The sequence below is a fragment of the Ceratotherium simum genome, chromosome 20 (genome assembly GCF_057802395.1).
Source record: "Ceratotherium simum simum isolate JZ-2026a chromosome 20, ASM5780239v1, whole genome shotgun sequence".
In the NCBI taxonomy this organism is placed as follows: domain Eukaryota; kingdom Metazoa; phylum Chordata; class Mammalia; order Perissodactyla; family Rhinocerotidae; genus Ceratotherium; species Ceratotherium simum.
In genome coordinates, this window is record NC_141919.1 from 779,929 (window position 1) to 796,011 (window position 16,083).

The 16,083-nt window shown below is 37.8% G+C and overlaps 1 protein-coding gene across 1 annotated transcript in view; it reads right to left on the reverse strand.

Annotated features, from left to right (window-relative positions):
• The window catches only part of LOC101403881 (uncharacterized), a 49,231-nt gene that overhangs the window by 12,123 nt on the left and 21,025 nt on the right, over window positions 1-16,083 (reverse strand). Inside the window, exon 4 of the mRNA XM_087444250.1 lies at window positions 6,029-6,124. Coding sequence (XP_087300376.1) covers window positions 6,029-6,124 — 96 coding nt within the window. The remainder of the gene's footprint in view (window positions 1-6,028; window positions 6,125-16,083) is intronic.

Consider the following 16,083-nt stretch of genomic DNA (forward strand, 5'->3'; position numbering starts at 1 on the left):
AAGACCCAGCAGAACAAGAATTAATTACATGTAACTGAGTAATTACATGTTAGTATGTAACTGACGGGGAGAAATAAACTTGACTTGGGCATTTGCATTTGGGATAGGGCTTTCAGAGTGAATCAATATGAAATACTTCTCTACCTGGCTTTGCATTTAATCCACAATGTATTTACAAAGTATTTATTTATATTAGATACCAAAGGATGGAAGAATAAAGCAGAGGCCATTCTTTTTAGTGGGTTTCCAGGAGGGGAAAAGTGCTCTTTCAGTAACCTATGTTATCTGGCATAGTGTGTGTGAAAGTCTCAATTTCTTGAGAAATAGCCATGAAGTGGGTTAGGGAATTAAAAAAAGGAGAAATTAAAGTTAGCTAAAATATTCTATGATCATTTTATAGAACTAAGAATCTTAACCAAAACTGAATATGTGCAGTAATTAAAAATATATATATATATGAGACCATCCCTTGTGCCAGGCATGTTAAGCAGTTTAATTATTTAAGAACTCATATAGAGAAAGCATACAACGATGAAAAGTGTGCTGTAGAGGAATGCCACATGGATAGGTGACAGGAGACTGGATCATATAAGGTCTGGCATCAGGGTAGACAAGAAAAAGAAATACATCTGATAATGCAAGAAGGGTTCATAATTTAATAGTCACTAAAATATAAGTAATTTAAATTTCTTATATTAAGTTATATGTAAACCCTAGGTTTATAAGCCATAGGTTATTTTGTCAGCCCAGAGCAACATGAATTTGATGCATTATGTAAAAATTAACTCCAATTAGGAACAAGAATAGCCAAGGCATTAAAGAGCAAGGCTCTAGTTTTGGGTAATGTCATTAGACAGTGAGAATATGCAAAGACAGTACAAAGGAAACCCAAAATGTCAGGAAGTGTTGAAAGATCAGGGTGGATGACAGACATAAGCGATTCAGAACTTTAAAGTGATTTCACGGTTGTCTGTTATGAGAACAGGATAGTAGGACAAATAATTACAGAAGTGGAACAAGACAGAAGCATTTTTGAGTTGTGAGAGAAAAACTTAGTTTTCATTTGGCCATTTTGAAAATAAAGGGGCCAGAACACTCAAGTACAGCTGCCCTGAAGGTGGGACAAATTCATCAGGATAAAGCAAAAGGCTTCAATTATGGAGATGGATGAGGCATGTAGCGAGTTACTGCACAGGAAGAAGAGCTGACACAGAGAACAGTGTTCAGAGACAAAACAGCAGGAGAGAGTGTCTGAGAATCAAAATTCATTCACTCACAAATATCCACTGTATGCCTATTCCACGCCTTATTATATGTGAGGCACTTTACAACTATAAACCAGGCCAACTAAATGTGAATAAGCACTTAGGGAAGCACAGACAAAAGTATGCTCAAATCAAAGGTGGGACTGCTTCCAGGAATCATGACTCGTACCACCAAAAGAAGAAGAAAACATGTGGGAGAGAGTAGTCCCTCTAAAATGTTCAAACAGGACAGCTAAGTGGAGATTTTGCAATATGATTTCAGAAGTAAGAAGAGCTGATAAGTGCTTAGGAGAAAAATAAAAGGAGAAATGGACTGCTTGAGATGAAGAGTGCCATTATAAACAGGTGGTCCTGGAAGGCCATACTGAGAAAGGGACAAGACAAGATGTGAATTCTTTTATAGAAACAAACACATTTGAGGAATACATGTAGCAAGTATCTCCCCCTCGTTACTTTGTCCTTTTCTAGCTTTTAAAACACGAAAACTAAAACAAATACACACAAATCTCTTCTGTATAAGTTAACAAATGGCATAAAGCAAACTCCTATATAACCACCATCAAGTTCATGATATATAAAATGACTGGCTCCAAGAGACCTCACACTGTCATTCTTGGGCACGACTTCCTTCACACTGAGAGATCTCTTCTCTCATACATTCCATAAAAATCATTTCCTCACTTTTCTTTATACTTTTACAACCTGTACAGGCAACCCTACAAGAAAATAGTTTAATTTTACACAAATGGAATCACTGCTTCTTTTGTTCAAAATTGTTTGTGAGGTTCATTCATGTATTTGCTTGTAGCCGTAACTTGGAAATTTCCATTTCTGTATAATTTATGTTCCATTAAATACATGCACCACAATTTGTTTCTTCATTCATCTGTTCATGGGTATTTGCTTGTTTTCATTGTGGGGGGAAAAAATTTTCCTAGTCTTCCTGGAACACAGAAGCATACCTTTCTCAAGAGTATATACCTAGGAGCAGAACAGCATAACACGGGGTATGGATATCTTTACCTTTACTAGATAATGTCCACCATTTCAAAGTGACTGCACTTGTGTGGGAGGAAGGGCTATATGAGAGATATTTGTGCCTTCTGCTCAATTTTGCTGTGAACCTAAAATTGTTCTAAAAAGTCTTAAAAAAAAAAAAGTGATTGTACCAATTTCAATTCTGCAGTAGTGAATGAGGTTCTTTGGTGTTCCACATCCTCACCAACTCCTGATAGTGTGAGACTCAGAATTTCTGCCAATTGCATCAATAAATGTTTAGTGGTGGCATGCTGCAGTTTCATTTGCATGTTTTCACAACTGATGAGGTTAAATACGTTTTCCTCTGTTATCTGACATTTGGATTTCCACTGAGGAAGTTCCTTATTAAATCTTATGCCCATTTTTCTGCTGGGTTGCCTGCCTTTTTCCTCAAAGATTTGCAGAATTTCTTCTTACAATCTAAATATTAGTCCTGTTTGATTTAACATATCACAAATAGATTCTGCTACAGTGTGGCTTCTCTTTTCATGCTTTTTATGATGTCAAAAAATTGTGAATTTCAGTAAAGATTTTTCTTATATATTAAATGTTTCTGTGGTTTTAAATTTTCCCTACACAGAGTAATAAAAATTTTCTCCCATATTTCCTCCTAAAATATTTAGTTTTGCCTCATACAATTCAGCCTTTAGTCCACCCAAAATTAACTTTTGTGGTAGAGTATAAAGTTGGGCCAGTGTTCATATAAATGGCTTTTGTGGCTTTCTGCACTGTCACCCTGTTCATAAATCAGTTGTCATTAAAGCATGAATTGTTTCTGGGCTCTCTATTCTGTTTCAAAGGACTATAATTATCCCCACACCAGTACCATTCTGTACCAGTTACAATAGATTTACAATATATCTTTAATACCTGTTAGAAAAAATCCTACACCATCCTGTTCTTCAAACATGTTTAAACAAATTGGTGACAACTAAGAATTTTAAAATAGTCTTCCAATCTATGAACATGCTATTTCCCTTTATTTCACGTTGCTCTCCAAAATTTCAATATTTGCATTTGCATTCAATATTTGTATTTCTAGGTATGTTTGCATTGTAACTTCTTATATAATGCATTCTCTCCTTTTTCCAGCATAGGCTAACTAATGTAATGGGTTTTATTTAATTTTTATTCCAAGAACCATGTTTTCACTTTTATTTAATTTATACCATTATAGTTTTCCAATTAATTTTTTTTTAAATAAATTACTTCTGCTTTGCTTAGTCTTCTCAAAATTCCTCATTCTTCAAATTTTCCACTAAGCAATGCCATACCCATAGCCCAAAAGTTCTGTGCAATAAAGGGTTAATTCAGCAGGTTTGGGGTGGTCAAACCCTGCACATTCCAAAGAAATGACTGGCCTTTGACCAACTCCTGGGAGATAATTTTTAAGTCCTTGGAATATCCTGCCTGACAGCAGTGTCTTTACATACTTGGGGGCCTTGTACCACGCCAGATAGTTCAGACTAACAATGTGATTTATGGTGGGAGCCTTGGGCCACACCGTATCAGTCTGATCTCTGGAGGGGCTAGAGCCTGAGTAACTGAGGTCAGTCACATAGGTGCTCCAGGCCTACATGACTGAGCCCCAATAAAAACCTTGGACACTCAAGCTTGGGTAAACTTGCTTAGTTGGCAATACTTCATGTATGTTGTCACACACCGCTGCTGGCAGAATTAAGCACTGTTCAGACAAGTCCCCTGGGAGAAGAAAATGGGAAGTTTGCCTCTAGTCTCTCTTGGATTCTGCTCTATGTGCCTTTTACTTTTGCTGATTTTATCTGTATTCTTCTACCGTAATAAACTGTAAGCTTGAATATAGCAGCTTTTCTCAGTTCTTAGAGACCTCTGAACACAAGTTTACAAATGCATTTTATGTTTTTATTTTTGGTTTTGATGTTCCCCTTGATCAAACAGATTTTTCAAAGATATATACATATTTTTTATTTACAGATGGAGGGATTTTAATTTTTCTCATATTGTCTACAATTTCTAGTTTTACTAAACTATGTTACTTTAACTTTGCAGAATTTATTGCTGTTTGCTTTTCACCCATAAATACTCAAGTTTAGTTATTCCATTGACACTACAAAGGTATATACTATGTTTTCAGAGTACAGAATATGAAAGACAGATAAATATGTATCAGACTCATGTCATAAAATATGCTACTCATATCTTTTAGAGCAGGGGTCAACAAACTTCTTCTGTAAAGGGCCTAATGGTAAATATTTTAGTCATTGCAGGCCATATGATCTCAGTCACAACTAGTCACCACTTTGTTGTCCACAAAAGCAGCCATAATCAATGTGCAAACAAATATCTAAGTTCCAAAAACTGTATTTACAAAAACAGGCAGCTAGCTGGACTTAGTGCCAGGAGCACAATTTATCAACTCATGTTCCAGAACTCAGTTGTTGTCCACTGTATCTGGTATGAAATCAGAGTGGTATATAGAGGTCTATAATATCTAATGTGTTCCTATTTCTCCTCATATCTCTTGCAGTTTTTATCTTACGAATCTTGATGATAATTTAATTGGCACATAGGTATTTGCAACTTTTGCATCTCCTTTTTAAACTATGTTCTTTAGCTTTACTAAAAAAGTATCCTTTTTATTACTCTATGAATTTTGATGTGAATCAAAACACTGTCCAATAGTTACATAAATTAAGCCTGAATTATTTTAGGTATATTGCCTTAATATTAAGTATTTCATATTTTTAAACTTTCCAAATTATTTTCAGGTATATCTCTTTGATACAACCTCATACCATTTTCTCTTAATAGGTGACTTTAACCCATCTACATTGATATGACAGATACAACCATCTTACTTTAAGTTATGCTGTTTACATACGTTAACGTTTACATACGTTTTTTTTGTTTTTTTTTTTTTGAGGAAGATCAGCCTTGAGCTAACATCCATGCTAATCCTCCTCTTTTTACTGAGGAAGACCGGCTCTGAGCTAACATCTATTGCCAATCCTCCTCCTTCCCCCCGCCACCCCAAGCCCCAGTAGATAGTTGTATGTCATAGTTGTACATCCTTCTAGTTGCTGTATGTGGGACGCGGCCTCAGCATGGCCGGAGAAGTGGTGCATTGGTGCGCGCCTGGGATCCGAACCCGGGCCGCCAGTAGCGGAGCGCGTGCACTTAACTGCTAAGCCACGGGGCCGGCCCCTATATAGGTTTTTTTATTTTTTATTTTTTTAACAAAAAACCTTTTCAGTGATAGTTCTGTTTTCTTTGTACTATTAACTGGGTTTTCCTTCTAATAATGAGAAAGGTTGTATTTGTGCATTTATACTAGTACATTTATAGTAGTTATATTTATAATTATAAATCTTACATGATTCTTGATTATTTATTAATTAGACAGCACCTAGTGATTTCCTACTACACAACCACTCACCAAATTAGTGTATCTCCTCTCTCACTTTTCCCATCCTTTAACCTGTTTTAGTTGCTTTTATACTCTTCCTTAGTATTTAACTTTGCATATAAACTGATTACTTGATTTGTCAGATATAAATGACATACTCTGCCGCCTAGTTTAAAAGATGAAAAAATGAAAATGATTACATTGTATACCTTATGTTACACCCTCCACACCCACATTTTATTGGATCTACTCATTTGTAAACTTCCGAAGGTGCCCACCTTTGATCCCATTTTGGATTTAGTTTTCCAGAGAGACCCTCTGCCAGTACTCCAAAACTCACCTCGATAACTCTGGTTTAGAAATTCATCCTCTAATAACCATGGGTCTTCTCCTTGCTCCAACTTGAAAATCACTTCTGGTTTTATAAGGCAATACCCTGTAAATGGAAAATAATTTAGGATATGGGTTCACTGCTTGGGCTTTGATGATCCTGAATGTGAAGGAAGGTGCGGCTGCACAAGTGGCAGAGGAACGATACTCACTTGACCCTTTCTTTGGGGAGGTGAAAACAAAAACATTTTCAGATGCTCAAAAGACATCAATCTCCTTAAATCCCTAAATCAAAAGCCTAAATAACAATAAATTTTAATAACGATCCACATTTACTGGGTTTCAAAAAACCAAATGGAGATTCTAATTCTGGCCATGATGTACGTGTAAAAGGAACCAATTTACCCTCTCACATCAAACAACTCAAAAACAATACAAAATATATAAAACTTTGGCTTTTTAGACATGGGACAAAAGGCGATGCAGGTTAGGAATTCAGGAAAAAAGGGAAACAATGAGGAGCACTACGACTATATCTTACAGCCCGGTAAGTTTCAATACAGAATAAAAAATAGCTGCACTGAGAGAGATCTACAAAAGGGTCCCCTTCAATCTTTGATTGGGTACCAAAATATGGATGCATGTGAGGAAACTACCTGAGGTTGAGGAAAGAATTATCAGAAAGAAGTAGAATGAAAAATCACCAAAACACACAGAAGTGGGAAGTTTGTGTTTCCAGACTGGAAAGGCAAGGGATTCTCAATGAGATTTCTCATCAGAAACCATACATGCCAGAAGGCAATGCGGTGATATACTCAAACTACTCAAAAGGACTATTACCCAGGAATCATATATTCAGGAAAATTATCTTTCAAAGATGAAAGCCAAATAAAAATATTCTGAGATAAACAAAAATTGAGAGATTCTGTTGCTGGCAGACTCACCTTACACTAAAGAAAGTTCTCTTGATTGATTTAAAAAGTAACTGTAGGGACTGGCCCCATGGTGTAGCGGTTAAGTCCAGGCGCTCTGCTGCTGGTGGCCTGGGTTTGGATCCGGGCGCACACCGATGCACCACTTATCAGGCCATGCTGTGGCGGCGTCCCATATAAAGTGGAGGAAGATGGGCACAGATGTTAGCCCAGGGCCAGTCTTGCTCAGCAAAAAGAGGAGGACTGGCAGATGTTAGCACAGGGCTGATCTTCCTCACAAAAAAACAAAAAAAAAGTAACTGTATAAAACAATGTGTACATATATGTAATGCTGGGTTTCTAATATACACAAATATATTTTTATACTTTCCAATGAAAGCACAAAAGAAGTAGGTGGGAGCAAAGCTGTACTAAACTAAGGAAATGACACCAGATGGTAACTCAAAAATGGTAAATAAAAAGGTTAATATAATAAATGTTATAAATATATACAGGTTGTTCTTTCTTGTCTCAGCTTCTTTAAAAAATGTAAAATTATATAAAGTAATAATCATTACAATGTATTGTTGGGTTTGTAACATATAGAGATGTAATATGTATAACAATAACACCACACAGGCAGGAAGGAATAAAAGCTACATAGGAGTAACTTTTCTATATGTCACTGAAGTTAATAAATTTGAAGTAGAATCTGATAAGTTCAGGTGTATATGGTAATCCCTAGAGCAACAACCAAGAAAATAAACTCTAAAACATATAGTGAAATATCATTAAAGGATTAAAGTTATAAAGTATTAACACAACAAAACAGTAAAAGAGGAACAGAGGAGACAAAGATATGAGAAATATGAGAAAACAAAATGCAAAATGGCAAAGAAAAATCCAACTATATCAATAAAAACATTAAATGTGAAAGAACTAAACAATCCAGACAAAATGCAGAGATTGTCAGACTAGAATAAAAAAAAAGATCCAACTATATTCAACTATATGCTGCCAAAGGAGATACATATTATATTCAAAGATACAAAGATGTTGAAAGTAAGGGGATGGAAAAAGATATTTTGTGTGTGTGTGTGTGTGTGTGTGTGAGGAAGATCAGCCCTGAGCTAACATCCGTTGCCAATCCTCCTCTTTTTTGCTGAGGAAGATTGGCCCTGGGCTCACATCCATGCCCATCTTCCTCCACTTTATATGGGATGCCACCACAGCATGGCTTGACAAGTGCCGTGTTGGTGCGCGCCTGGGATCCAAACCCGCGAAACCCCGGGCTGCCGAAACAGAGCGTGCACACTTAACCTCTGCACCACCAGGCCGGCCCCTAGAAAAAGATATTTTATGCAAACAGCAACCATAAGAAAACCATAATAATATCAAACAAAATAGACTTTAAATTAAAAAATGTTATTAGAGTTGAAGAGAGACATTTTACCATGACAAAAGGGTAAACCCGTCAGGAAGATACTATAACAATTATAAACATATATGCACCTAAGAATTGAGCCCCAAAATACGTGAAGTGTAAACTGACAAGTGAAAAGAGAAATAGACAATTGAACAATAATAGTTGGAAACTTCACTATCACACTTTCTAACTAGACAGAAGATCAGTAACGAAACAGAGGATTTGAACAACACTATAAACCAACTAGACCTAACAGATATATACAGCACACCCCACCCAGCAGTAGCAGAATCCACATTCTTCTAAAATGCACATGGGGTGGGGGAGGGTGAAAAAGGTAAAGGAGGTCAATTTTAGGGTGATGGATGAAAACTACACTTTTGATGGTGGACACACTATAGTATATGAATTATATAACGTTGTACACCTGAAATCTATACAATGTTATAAACCAAATTACCTCAATAAAAATTAATTAAATGAAATGCACATGGAACATTCTCCAGGATAGGCCATTTATTAGGCCACAAAACAAACTTCAATAAATTTAAAGTATAGAAATAATACAGAGTATCTTCTCTGACTCCAATGGAATGAAATCAGAAATCAATAACGGAAAGAAATTTGGGAAATTCACAAATATGTGGAAATTGGACAGCACATTACTAAATAACTGGTCAAAGAGAAAATTACAAAGGATATTAGAAAATACATTTTGATGACTGAAAATGATGGCACAACATACCACAACTTATAGCATGAAGCAAAAACAGTGTTTAGAGGGAAATTTATAGATATATTAACACCTATATTAAAAAAGAAGATCTCAAATCAATAAACTAACTTTCCATTTTCAAACAAAGGAAAAACAAGAGCAAACTAACCTAGAGCAAGCACAAGAAAAGAAATAATAAATATTGGATTGGAAATTAATGAAATAAAGAACAGAAAGAGAAAATTGGTGTAACCAAAGTTGGTTCTTTGAAAAGATCAACAAAATTGACAAATCTTTAGCTAGATTAACCAGGGAAAAAAGAGAAAAGACTCAAATTATTAAAATCAGAAATGAAAGAGGGGACATTACTACTGACTATACAGAAATAAAAATGATTAAAAAGGAGTACTAGCAACAATTATATGCCAATAAATTACATAACTTAGATAAAAGGGACAAATTCATAGAAAGACACAAACTACAGAAACTAACTCAAGAAGAAATAGAAAATCTGAATAGAGTTATAAAAAGAGATTGAATCAGTAATCAAAACACTACCCACAAAGAAAAGCCCATGCATGCCCTGATGGCTTTACTGCTGAATTCTACCAAACATCTGAAGAACTATTACTAATTCTTCACAAACTCTTCCAAGAAATAGAAAAGAGAACACTTCCTATCTCATTCAATGAGGCCAGCACTTCCCTGATAGCAAAACCAGATAAAGACATCACAAGCAAACAACAGACCAGTATCTCTTATGAATACAGATGCAAAAAACCTCCATCAAAATACTACTAAACTGAATCTGGGAACATATTAAACATATTATACACCATGATCAAGTGGGATTTATCCCAGGAATGGAAGGTTTGTGTAACATCCAAAAATCCATCAATGTAATTCACCATATCAATAGGATAAAAAATAAAAACCACATGATAGGGCCGGCCCCGTGGGTTAGCGGTTAAGTGCGCGCGCTCCGCTGCTGGCAGCCCGGGTTTGGATCCCGGGCGCGCACCGACACACCGCTTCTCCAGCCATGCTGGGGCTGCGTCCCGCATACAGTAACTGGAAGGATGTGCGGCTATGACAGACAACTACCTACTGGGGCTTTGGGGGAAAAATAAATAAATAAAAATCTAAAAAAAAAAAAAAACCACATGCTCACCTATTAATAGACACAGAAAGCAGTAAGACAAAACTCAACACTCTTAATGATAAAAACAGTCAACAAACTAGGAATAGAATGGAACTTCCTCAACCTGATAAAGGGCTTCTAAGAAAACCCCACAACTAATATCATACTTAATGATCAGAGACTGGATGCTTTCCTGCTAAGATCACAAGCAAGACAAGGATATTCATTCTCAACACTTCTATTCACTATTATACTATACATTCTAGCTGGGCCAATAAGGCAAGAAAAAGAAATAAAATTTTATCCAGATTGGAAAGAAAGAAGTAAATCTATAGTCTCAAATGATAATGTCTTATGTAGCAAGAATTCTAAGGAATCCACTAAAAAACAATTAGAATAAACAAGTTGGGCAATGTTACAGGATACAAGATCAATATATATTTCTATTTCTTGAATTCTTTTTAAAAAATCATTGTTTAAAGAAAAACATTAACAGCATGGGTTTTATAATTATAGAAAAGCAAAATATATGACAACAGCAGCACAAAGACTAAAGAGAAATGGAAAAAATTATTTAAGATTCTTAAAATATACGAGTGATAAAATATTGTTTTAAGGTAGACTGTGTTAAGTTAAAGATTTACATTTTAAAGCCGAGAGCAACCACATAAACACACAAGGTAGCAAATAAGCCAATAATAGGGAAACTGGAATCATTAATAATGCACAATTAATCTCAAAGAAATTAGGGAAAGAAGGAAAAAGGAACAATGAACACGTGGAAAAATAGAAAGCAAATCACAAGATGGTAGATTCAAAATCACCCACACTGATAATAACATTAAACATTAAACAGGGTAAAGAATTCCACTTAAAAGGTAGAGACTGTCATACTGAATTTTTTAAAAGTCCAAACCATATTCTATATCCAAAAGACCAACTCTGAATGTGAGGAAGAAAAAGTAAAAGCAAAAAAAAAAAAAAAAGCCGCCAATATTAATTAATATCAGGCAAAGCAAAACTCAGAAAAACAAATATTATCAGGGATAAAATGAAACACTGGATGAGAATAAAAGGATAATTCCTCTAGAGGATATAACAACCTAAATATGTTTCTACCTTGCAGGAGGTATTGAAAATACATAAAGAAAATCCTGATGGAATAAGTAGACAAATTCAAAATTATAGTTGAATAGCTGCTTTCTCAATAATTAGTAGAAAAAGTATACCAAAAAATCAGAAAGTAAATAGAAGACTTGAACTATATTATGAACTAATTTGACTTACTTCCCATCTAAGCAACACTAGATCCAAAAACTTTAAAAAATACATTAATTCCGAGCACATATGGAACATTCACCAACACAGATCATATGCTGGGATCTAAAACAAATTTCAATAAACTTAAAATAAGGTTTAAACTATGTATACATCATCATCTAAACAAAAAATGTTTAAAAATTAGTAATGGGAAGAAATTAGGAAGAACCCAAACATCTGAAAATTAAACACCAAAGACTACTCAAAATTAAATCACAAGAGAAATAAGAAAATATCTTCTAAAAGAAAATGAAGACATCGTCTAGAACAGCTTTTTGCCAGCACCCTGATGACCCTGCACATACCCACATGCTATGGACTGAACGATTCTGTTCCCCCTCCAAAATTCATATATTGAAATCCTAACCCCCAATGTGATGACATTAGGAGGTGGGGCCTTCAGGAGGTAATATTAGGTCATAAGGGTGGAGCCCTCATGAAACAGATTAATGCCTTATAGAAGGACCCCAGAGAGCTCTCTCACCCTCATTCTGTCATGTAAGGATACAGCAAGGAAACAGCTGTCCATGAATCAGGATGCAGGCCCTGACCAGACACCAAATCTGCCAGTGCCCTGATCTTGGACTTACCAGCTTCCAGAACTGTGAGAAATAAATTTCTGTCATTTAAAATCACCCAGTCTACGGTATGCTATTATAGCAGCCCAAGATGACCAAGACACCACATAGGCTGTATAGGCAAGGCTTAACCACAGCTTATCTATGTCTTGGAAGAACATCCCGTGATACTCTCAGAATATAAGAGCAAGGGAATTTTGTGAAAAGGCCATTTCTGCTATAAGGTCATTTCTCACTCATCTCCCTATCTTCCTGGGAGGCTATCATGAGACAATTTCTCCTCACATCTTGGGATCTGATGAGTTATGAGGCTTTCTGCTTTTCCTCCACCTCCTTAGGGTAGAGCTCAAGCTAGAACACTGCTTAGGGGCACTACCACACTGTCTCTTCAGGAACAGGGTATCCCACCACTCATATTGAATCATTTGTCATCTGTTCCTTCTGTTTCAGTGTGATCCTATGGAACAAAGGATGTGGGGAGCTGGTACCTTTGTTTTTTATATTTTGCTTTTGCTGCTTATATAAGTAATAAACTGTGTGAATCTAAGAAGGGCTCATTGTTTCTTACCAATCCAATGTCAGCCTTGCCTTGACATTTAGCATATAAAAATTCGTGTCACCGGGGACTTCTGCCTTCGGAAAGATGGAATAGAAGTACTCTTCCCTATTCCTCCCACTAGAATACAACCACCACCACCACCACCACAAAAAAACAAGCAAAGCCTGCTCTCTCTCAACCCAAAGAACCAAAAAAAGGAGAGACTAGCAAGACAGAAAATTTTAGACAACTGCTATACTCTAGCCAAACAACACTCACATAAAATGACTACAGCCCCACCACCATCCCTATCAGCAAAGGCCAAGCGGGGAGCAGAGACTTCTACCATTCCCAGGTTGTAACAAAGTGCCACAATCCTTCTCAAAAGGTTGATGTCAGGAAAGACCAAGTAGGGAGCTGGGACTTTCACCTCTGCTAGATATTAACAACACTCCCTACACCACCTCCCATGGTGTCAGTTGGGGAACACCTAGGGAGCCTGTATTTCCATCCACATGCAGTAGTAACAAGGCATGCCTCCCCATTCCCAGTGAGGTGGTATCAGAAGAGGCCTAGAGAAGAGTAAGGAATTTCACCACTCCACAGCGGTAATGAGACCACCCCTCCCCTGCAGTGCCTTGTCAGTGGAGGCCATGTGGGGAGCAGTAAGCACACACTTCTGCGCCTCCCATCCAGAGTGTTAACAGTGGAGGCCTAGTGGGAGCTGGAACTTCCAGCCCCACCAAGCAGTAACAAGAGGCCTTTCCCCGCTGGGTGTCAAGAGAAGACAAGTATGGAACCTGGGTGCTTTGGTCTGAAGCTATGTGTCCCCCCCCCGCCAAATTCATATGTTGAAATCCTAATGCCCAATGTGATGGTAGTAGGAGGTGGGGCCTTTGGGAGGTGCTTAGGTCATGAGGGTAGATTATCGCTCTTTAAAAAAAAAAAAAGACTCTAGGTAGGACCAGCAACATGGCAGTGTGAGCTGTTGCCTGTGTCTCTCCCGCTTCGTACTACAACTAAAAGGACATTAATCAATCAGCAGAGGATTCCCACACAGCACACCACGATGCCTAAGAGACCTAAGCAGCTGTATAGCCCAAGGGGATGGACCACCCCCGCCGAGCAGGTGGTGGAGATAGGTAAGCACCCTCTGGACCCCAGGCAGCCCAGCTGTGTGACGTGTGCGATTACTTCCTCGGCTGGAGTGATCATAGCACCGCTGTGGCCCCGACGGTGGGAGCGTACCTCAGGGCGACTGTGGAAACAGATGACGGCAGCCCTGAGCCCACCGTGTGATCACTTCCCTGTCTAGTGGGGAAGCCCTCAGGTCCACGCAGCCCACAGAGAATGACATAGGCTTGGACCCAGTGGGGAAGCCCCACCTGCCAAACACCAAGGCCAATGCTACCTAGGAGCAGAAGGCGGCTAAGATCCCAGTCCAGGCAAACAAGCTCCCGGCTGCCAAGAACACCCATAGTACCGCTGTGGCCCAGAAGCAGGGAGCACAACCCCCAGGGTCTGTGGGACCAGGTGGCAGTGGCCCTGAGCCCCCCACATGACTACTTTCCCATTTGGAAAATGGGAGTAGTAGACTACTCCCACCATTTGGTGGGAGACCCCACAGGGCCAGTGTGATCCCAAGGAATGACCCAGGCTTGGACAGGCAGAGCTGACAGGGATCACGGCAGTGGGCTCAGATTACACAGCTCCTGCCCCCTCCAAATGGCAGCAGGTGGAACCTGCATCCAGAAACTATCACTATGTGCTGGGACAAATCCACTCCGTCAAATGGTATAAAGAAATTTATTAGTACTCCAGACCAGAAGGAAAAAGACAAACACCCAGAAACCAGTCCTGAAGGCATGGAAACCTGTGATCTAAATGACAAAGAATTCAAGACAGCCATCATAAGAAAACTCAATGAGCTACAAGAGAATTCTGAAAGACAGTTCAATGAAATCAGGAACTAAATTACTCAACAGAGGGAATTCTTCACAAAAGAGATTGAAACTATAAAGAAAAACCAAACAGAATTGTTAGAGATGAAAAACACAATGGATGAGATAAAGAAAAATCTGGAGTCAAACAACAGGGTTGATAATATGGATAGAATTAGCAATCTGGAGGCTAGGAACATAGAAATACTTCAGATGGAGGAGGAGAGAGAACTTAGATTAAAAAGAAATGAAGAAATTCTCTGAGAAGTATCAGACTCAATTAGGAAATGCAACATAAGGATTATAGGTATTTCAGTGGGAGAAGAGAGAGAAAAAGGAGCAGAGAGCTTGTTCAAAGAAATAATAACTGAGAACTTTCCAAACCTGAAGACGGAGCTGGAATTACATGTAAAAGAAGACAACAGGACTCCTAATTACATCAATGTAAAAAGACCTTCTCCAAGGCATACATTAGTAAAGCTGTCAAACGTTAACAATAAAGAAAAAATATTAAGGGCAGCAAGGCAGAAGGGAATAACCTGTAAGTGAAGCCCTATCAGGTTTTCAGTGGATTTTTCAGCAGAAACCTTACAGGCTAGGAGAGAGTGGAATGATATATTCCAAATTTTGAAAGACAAAAACTTTCAGCCAAAAATACTATATCCAGCAAAAATATCCTTCAGATATGATGGATTAAAAACCTTCCCAGATAAAGAAAAGCTGAGGGAGTTCATTGCCACAAGACCCCCCGTACAAGATTTGATCAAGAAGGCCCTCATACCTGAAAAAAAAAACGAAACGGTTTACAAAGCCTTGAGCAAGCAGATAAACAGGCAGACAAAATCAGAAATTGAAACTCTCTGGGCCGGCCCTGTGGCTTGGTGGTTAAGTGCGCGCGCTGCAATGCTGGTGGCCCGGGTTCGGATCCCGGGTGCGCATTGAGGCACCACTTCTCCGTCCATCCTGAGGCCGAGTCCCACATGCAGCAACTAGAAGGATGTGCAGCTATGACATACAACTATCTACTGGGGCTTTGGGGGGAAAAAATAAAATAAATAAAATCTTAGAAATTGAAACTCTCTATCAGAACAGATTAGCAAACACTTAATTATAACTTTAAAGATAAAGGAAAAGAAAACATCAAAAATAAATATTATCACTTCACTTTAACCACAAATTCACAACACATAATGGAATAAGGTATGACAACAACTTAGAAGGAAAAGACGAAAAGGAAGAAACCTGCTTTGACTAAGGGAACGAGAGGCTATCAGGGAATGGACCATCTCATCTACAACATCTTTTATACAAACCGCATGGTAACCACTAAACAAAAAATCAGAACAGAGACACAAATGATGAATAATGAGAAAACCATCATAGAGAGCCACTAAACTGAACTGGCAGTCCAAAATACATGGGACAAGAAACAAGGGAAATACATAACAACTGAAAAACAAGAGATAAAATGGCAGCATTAAGCCCTCATATATCAA